This window comes from Eretmochelys imbricata, chromosome 13, assembly GCF_965152235.1.
Source record: "Eretmochelys imbricata isolate rEreImb1 chromosome 13, rEreImb1.hap1, whole genome shotgun sequence".
Lineage (NCBI taxonomy): Eukaryota > Metazoa > Chordata > Testudines > Cheloniidae > Eretmochelys > Eretmochelys imbricata.
In genome coordinates this window covers 34,168,159-34,175,727 of record NC_135584.1, presented here as the reverse complement: position 1 = coordinate 34,175,727, position 7,569 = coordinate 34,168,159, and the positions used below count along the sequence as shown (strand labels likewise).

Genomic DNA, 7,569 nt, shown 5'->3' with positions numbered 1-7,569 from the left:
CTGTTTTCAACTAACTTTACACCCGAGGGTTAGAAATAAAACAAACAAAACTTGGCTTGTAAATTTTGCTGTGCTGTAATAGGATACCTATATTCTCTGATAGTGATTGTCAGCCTACAGAAAAATCCCCCCACCCAAAAAAAACCACCCAAGAACAACAACAATACAAAAAATCAACCCCCCCCCCCCCAAACCCTAACACCTTTGTCTCCAGGCAAATAGGCAGAAAACCCCTCTAGTTACTTTTACGTAAAAAAAACCAACAACAACAACAACAACAAAAACAAAACAAAAAAAAACCTTCAGGTCTGTGAAAACTTGTGAATTTCCCTGCAGGAGGTTAACTATTCTGCCTCCAGGCAAAAAAACACTGCAATTCACAAAGATAATTCCCTTTTGTCTCTGCTCTGTCCCCAAAGCAGAGAAAAAACTAGCTGCTTTCAGTTGGACCTCCTTTTCAGCAGCCCCAAAGGAAAAAAATATTTCCTTTTTAAAATCTGTTTTTCTGGTTCAAAAAATCTCAAATTGATCTCAAAAGGATTTCAGGTTAATCCCACCTCTCTGCCACCATATCAAGGTTCCTTCCCCACTCTGAACTCTAGGGTACAGATGTGGGGACCTGCATGAAAACCTCCTAAGCTTACTTTTACCAGCTTAGGTTAAAACTTCCCCAAGGTACAAAATTATTTTACCCTTGGATTTCCACTGCCACCACCAAACTTTATCTGGGTTTACTGGGAAACGTGGTTTGGACACGTCTTTCCCCCCAAAATCCTCCCAACCCTTGCACCCCACTTCCTGGGGAAGGTTTGGTAAAAGTCCTCACCAATTTGCATAGGTGACCACAGACCCAAACCCTTGGATCTTAGAACAATGAAAAAACATTCAGTTTTCTCACAAGAAGACTTTTAATAGAAGTAAAGGAATCACCTCTGTAAAATCAGGATGGTAGATACCTTACAGGGTAATTAGATTCAAAACATAGAGAATCCCTCTAGGCAAAACTTTAAGTTACAAAAAAGACACACAGACAGGAATATTCATTCTATTCAGCACAGCTATTTTCTCAGCCATTTAAAGAAATCATAATCTAACACATACCTAGCTAGATTACTTACTAAGTTCTAAGACTCCATTCCTGTTCTGTCCCTGGCAAAAGCATCATACAGGCAGACACAGACCCTTTGTTTTTCTCCCTCCTCCCAGCTTTTGAAAGCATCTTGTCTCCTCATTGGTCATTTTGGTCAGGTGCCAGCAAGGTTACCTTTAGCTTCTTAACCCTTTACAGGTAAGAGGATTTTTCCTCTGGACAGGAGGGATTTTAAAATGGTTTACCCTTCCCTTTATATTTATGACAGCCTCTAACTCCAGGAGACTGTTCACAGCAGAAAATTCTAAGCAGAGCTAGGTGTCTCCCTCCAGCCCAGATATAGGATCTGGACTCCCTGAGAGGGTTGGCTTTAAGACACATCCCTGTCATTGGCATATGCCTTTGGCTAATTTAGGCAGCTCCCCACCTAGCATGTTGGCTTCTGTGGATCCCATTCTTAGGTGTCCCTCTCTCCCCATTCCTTGCATAGAGAGCTTAGATGCCTGACCCAGGATTTGTTGATTCCACTGGCTTCCAGGTGCCTTAAAGTTAGGTCTTAAGACACATTGCAATGCTGTAGTCTCTTTGTGGATCTGGGCCTTAGCCACACAGTGAAAACCAAAAACAAGAGGTTAGTCTGCAGAAGAGAGGAATGAGGTGGGATTTGATAGCTGCTTTCAGCTACCTGAAAGAGGGTTCCAAAGAGGATGGATCTAGACTATTCTCAGTGGTAGCGGATGACAGAATGATCTCAAGTAGCAGTGGGGGAGGTTTATATTGGATATTAGGAAAAACTTTTTCACTAGGAGGGTGGTGAAGCACTGGAATGCATTACCTAGGGAGGTGGTGGAATCTGCTTCCTTTGAGGTTTTTAAGATTAGGCTTGACAAAGCCATGGCTGGGATGATTTAGTTGGGGACTGGTCCTGCTTTGAGCAGGGAGTTGGACTAGATGACCTCCTGAGGTCCCTTCCAACCCTGATATTCTATGATTCTATGATAACACAGGGTAACGAACTTCGTCCAGCGATTCTTGCCTCCAGCCCAGCAAATTATGGCTTAATTTGAATGTGTTGTTCAGAAAGGTATCTGATCTTCATGAAGCTGGTATTTTCAAGAGATCTGGAGGGAATCAGTGCCTGATTCTGACTGAATTTTAATGGGATTTGGTCACCTCACTTTCATGGATTCTAAGACTTAAAGAAATGGAGAATGTGGCACATCATTGTCATGCTGAGGATAAGGCCCTTGCTCCCTGACTGGAAAAAGTCCCATAGTAGCTCTCGTGTATATGGCTCTGTAACCAGGACTGGATTAAGACAGGATCCATGGATCCGTTTAAGACAGGATCCATGGACCTAGTGCCTACGCTGGGCGAATGCCCAAGTGTATAACAGAGGTTGCCTACCGCCAGAGAGTATTGGAATGTGCTAAGGGGACATCACTGACAGACTGTTGAGCCAGAAAGGTCATCAACTCTTTGCTTTGCTTTGTTGATGGTCCTAAGGCTGGATGGAATCCAGGTCCTAATCCACCGCACCGCACTCCTGACCTTGTCTGTGTATTGTTCTTTAAGGCCCCAATTCAGCAAGGTACCATTAGCGCATCTAGTTTTTAAGCATATTCTTAGTCCCATGGAACTCAATGGGAATTCTCACATGCTTAAAATTAAACACATGTTCAAGCATTGTGATAAATTGGTGACTAAAGTGCTTGGAGTCTGCTTGGGACAGCTACCATGTTGCACTCACTTCTGACGCAAACAGTTAATGAGGAGACACATGCACTGTGCTCTTGTTTTTGTTTGTTCTTCTCTCATGGTTAACCTTTAATATAAAATATAGTCTCATTTAGACAGAGGCTGAGGTTTTCAAAGCTGCTTAAGGGATTTGATCACCTTTTTCCCATTAAAACCAAAGGTAATTATGCGTCTAAATCTCCTAGACAGCTTGGAAAAGCTCACCTGGAGACTATATGCTTGCTATTTGTCCATGGGAAAGATAGTAGATGTTAAGATAGTCATAAGAGAGTACAAGATCACAATTCAGGGTTGGAGAATTATGGCCTGAACCACTGCTGAGGATGGTGGGATTTGGGATTATTTATTTATTTATTTATTGCCTTTTGTACTTCTCTATGATAAAACATAATTCAGTTCAGCGGAACATGTGCTCCCACTGTGATGCTGTGGCCAAAAGGCTGATGTGATACTGGGATGCATAAATAGAGGAATCTTGAATAGGGGCAGGGAAGTAATTTTATGTCTGTATTTGGCACTGGTGCAACCACTGCTGGAATACGGTGTCCAGTTCTGGTGCACACAATTCAAGAAGGTTGTTAGTAAATTGGAGAGGGCTCAGAGAAGAGCCACAGAATAATTAAAGGATTGGAAAATATGACTTCTAGTGATACACTCCAGGAGCACAATCTGGTTAGCTTAACAAAGAGAGTGTTAAGGTATGACTAGATCGCCATCTATAAGTAGCTACATAGGGGACTAAACATTGAGACTGGGCTTTTCAATCTAGCAGGGAAAGGTCTAAAAGGATCCAAAGGCTGGAAGTTGAAGCTAGACAAATTCAGACAGGAAATATGGCACACATTTTTAACAATGAGAGTAATTACCCATTGGAACAATTTACCAAAAGTTGTGGTCAATTTTCTGTCACTGACCATTTTAAAATCAAGATTGGATGACAAGTCATGGTTGCCCATGACTCTAATTCCCACCTGATGGAAGAGAGTCTTCACGATGTTTGGAGTTTTGTTGACATTCAAACATTTACAGGGCAGATTTCCAAAAGTACAGAGGGTGGTTGGGTGCCTGTCACAAGGGGGCCTGGCCATTGAAGGGAGGTGGGCTTAGCTCTACCTGTGACTAATTATCAGCCTCCCAGAGCATGTATCTTGGGCCAGGGATCAGATGACAGCCTGCAGGTTGCTTGCTCCATAGGCAAGAGGCCAGCTCAGTTAGGGAGACAGACCCAGGAGAAAGGACCTAGAAGAAGACTCTCCAAACCCACCAGCTGGGAGCCGTGGCTGGAGAGACCTGCTGTGTGTGTAGGGGCTGCAGGATGGGCCAGGCAGGACCAGTGGCAATGTGGGCTGTGCTGGTTTTGGAAAATAAACCCACGCCTGGACACAGGGGCTGAAATCCTGCTGGTTTTGGGAGCTGCGTTTGGCTCATCAGCCACTGAGTCAGCCCCACCCTCTTACATCCCCCCAGACGCCACTGGAAATCATTTGTGCCCTTGGGAAACCTCCCCGCAGAGGGAACATCATCCCACCCAGTGCCCTCCTCAGGGCCTCCTTGACCTCTTTGTTCCTCAGGCTGTAGACAATTGGGTTCAGCATGGATGTCACCACTGTGTAGAAGGGGGCCAGGAGCTTGTCACTTTCCATCGAGTAGCTGGACTTGGGCCTGAGGTAGGTGATGATGTCAGAGCCATAGAAGAGCAAGATTATGATGAGGTGGGAGAAACAGGTGGAGAAGGCCTTGAGCTTCCCCTCATCTGATGGCATCCTCAGGACGGAGGCGATGATGAAGAGGTAGGAGACCAGGATGAGTGTGAAGGGGGAGGTTATGAAAAGAAGAGCCACCAGGTACATTGCCAACACGTTCATGGAGGTGTCCCCGCAGGCCAGCTTCAGGAGGGGTGGGATGTCGCAGAAGAAGTGGTTGATCCTGTTGGCCCCACAGTACGTCAGACTGAAGACATAGCTGGTCTGGCTCAAGCCCACCATCCAGGAGGCTATGGCCAGCTGGGCGCAGGCCCCCTTTCTCATGACGAAGACATAGTGCAGCGGGCTGCAGATGGCCACGTAGCAGTCATAGGCCATGGAAGCCAGGAGGCAGCACTCAGTGATGCCAAAGAGGGTGAAAAAATACATCTGCATGGCACAACCCCATAGTGAGATCCTTCTGTTTTCTGACACCAGGCTCACCAGCATCTTAGGCACAATGGATGTTGTGTAGCAGATCTCCAGCAGGGACAGGTTGGTGAGGAAAAAATACATTGGCGTGTGGAGGGACGGGTTGGCTTTTATGACGGCCATGATGAGAACATTCCCCATCAGGGACACCACGTACATGGACAGAACCACCGCAAAGAGCAGCACCTGCAGCTCCACCAGCTGGGAGAATCCCATGAAGATGAACTCTGTCACTGAGGTCTGATTTCCCTTGTCCAATGGCTTGGCGTATTTCAGTGGCAGAGGAAGTGAATGAAGGACCCGCATCAGGGAAAACAAGGCATGAAAGTCATTTATTTACCTTTCTGATAAATGCAAAAATACATCCAACTGAGACTGAAGATTTAGGTCAAGGGCTTGCAAGCCAGCTAAGGAGGGTGGATGCTCAATTCCCATCAAAATTAATGGGGTTTGGATATCCAGAAAATGGAAGCCATACCATGGATTCATGTTGTAGGGCTTTCAACATTATGATCTAGTTCAATTACAACCTATTAGTAGAGTTGGCTGGGAAGTTATTTTCCCCGTCCCCAATAAAACATATAAAAATGGGAAGTCTGAAATCTGGATATTTTTCACTTTTCAGTTGCCAAAAAGAGAAACATGATTTTAGTTTTTCACATTTTCTACACAATCCTGAGTATGTTCTATAAAAATAGGGATTCTACTGGGAAAATTCACAATCCATGATAAAGCCATTTCCACGGAAAAAAATGTTTTGATGGAAAATATTCTTACTCGCAATAGTTACTGCGATCAATTCAAGAATCACTGGGAGAAATTCTCTGTCTTGCATTATGGAGGAGCTCTGACTCAGTGATTTTAATTCCTAGATTCTAAGGCCAGAAGGCTAGATTGGATCACCTCATCTGACTTGCATAATACAGGCCGTAATGGCCCCTATTGGTCTTAAAATCAGACCTTTCTATCTCATTGGATCGTATTATAACCTGTGTAGCTGAGAGTACAACCTGTCTCGGAGGATAGCCAGATTTCAATTAAAGTATAGAAATACATGTTTTAAAGACAGGTTCGTGAGAGGCTGAAATCGTATATTTGGGTTTGAATGGGGCAAAGGCAGTGCAAAGTTTTCTACATTGCCCTCCCAATTTGCTCATTCCTAATAGGGATGGGTGAAAAATGGGAGAGGGAGAAAAATGCAGCTACACATCACAGAAACATTTTGTAAATTCTTGTCTGTTTCACTGAACAGTTCATCTTAAAAAGAAAAGAAGAAGGAAAGAAAAGAAAAGAAAAACTTGGATAAAGTGAAAATGTTTCATTCTGACATTTCCAAAATGAGAGATTTTGGGTTTTGGGTTGAAATGACTTTTTGTTTTGGAATTTCCTTCATTTAACCAAAAATCTATTATTTGCACAACTGTAGTTCTAACTGTCAGAACCGGTTCTGCAAATCATATCATGGTGCTTTGTTTTTGGCCAATTCACGGCTTAACAGTTTTTCCCTACAAGGTATTCGGAACATTTTACTAAGACCAACCAAATCATTTTACACCTGCTAACAACCACACAACTGATGCTAATAATTTTCACTTGCTGGTCACTGGGGATAGATTTCATCCAGCAACAATCAGTTTAAAGGATGAAAAGCTTTACAATCCCTTAAGCCGTGGGACCAGATGAACCAGCACATGGACCCAGAAGAACTGCATCTTCTCTGCCCTTGTTCTGTGACTTTGGAATGAACTCAGCAGGACTGAATGCTGGGGAAATTGTTGTACCTTCTAGTGGCTGGACATTTGCTCCCAGTTTGGATGGAAATGAGCAAGCGTTCAAAGATCAAGATGAAGATTCTCCAGCTACTAGCCACAGTTTAACGAAGCAGCAAACAGAACAGATGGAGAAAATCTTTAGCAACATTTAGTTCTTCAGACTGCTGTAATTTGAATTGAGAATAAGGAAATGGCCAACAGAGAGGAACACAAAGGACAGAGAAGATGCAGTACACTGAAGAGCTTTCTTGCTTTCATTCTGTTTATGCATTGTTCCCATCAGCAGAGATCTGTCACCATCTAACATCCCAAACGCACAATTTTCTGGGAAGTGTGAATCCGCATCATTCCTTCGGGCAGGTGCAGTGCTTGGCCATCTTTGTCTACCCGGGCAGCTCTTTGCCTGTCCTCGTTAAGGCCCATAAAGTTTCCCCTCCCTGAGTATGCTTGACAGCAGGATTCTTTGTGCCACACCCTGGTGCATATCCCTCCTGCTACCCAACAGCACACCGCCCCAGGCAGCCACTCTGGCTTTCTTTCAGGGATTCCCTTCTGCTTTCTGGCTAACTTGGGAGACAAAGGGTTTGTTGATCGCGCTGATGAATCTTGGCATTTGTTACGAAGGTGTTCTGTGTAATACCTAGTATTTTTCAGAGGCATTTAGACAGCTGCCTGTGTCTTGGAGGAGTCCCAAATGATATTACAAAAAGCCCATCCCCCAAGATATGGCCACTGTACACCAAAGTAAGAATTCATAGAATCATAGAATCATAGA

The 7,569-nt window shown here is 44.0% G+C and overlaps 1 protein-coding gene across 1 annotated transcript; it reads right to left on the bottom strand.

Annotated features, from left to right (window-relative positions):
* Nucleotides 1-2,939: 2,939 nt before the first annotated feature.
* On the bottom strand, nt 2,940-5,274 carry LOC144273549 (olfactory receptor 10A4-like). The gene is made up of 2 exons (XM_077832188.1): nt 4,377-5,274; nt 2,940-2,965 (listed from the first exon to the last, which is right to left on the bottom strand). The coding sequence occupies exons 1-2, from the start codon at nt 5,236-5,238 to the stop codon at nt 2,940-2,942; spliced, it is 888 nt and encodes a 295-aa protein (XP_077688314.1). The 5' UTR covers nt 5,239-5,274.
* Nucleotides 5,275-7,569: the final 2,295 nt, after the last annotated feature.

Bases quoted from the DNA above. Each gene is read 5' to 3' on its own strand.
- LOC144273549 (XM_077832188.1), bottom strand. From the start codon at position 5,238: ATGGGATTCTCCCAGCTGGTGGAGCTGCAGGTGCTGCTCTTTGCGGTG. The intron at 2,966-4,376 runs GTGGGATGATGT...TCCCTTAAGCAG, and splicing joins GGCCCTGAGGAGGGCACTGG to CTTTGAAAACCTCAGCCTCT.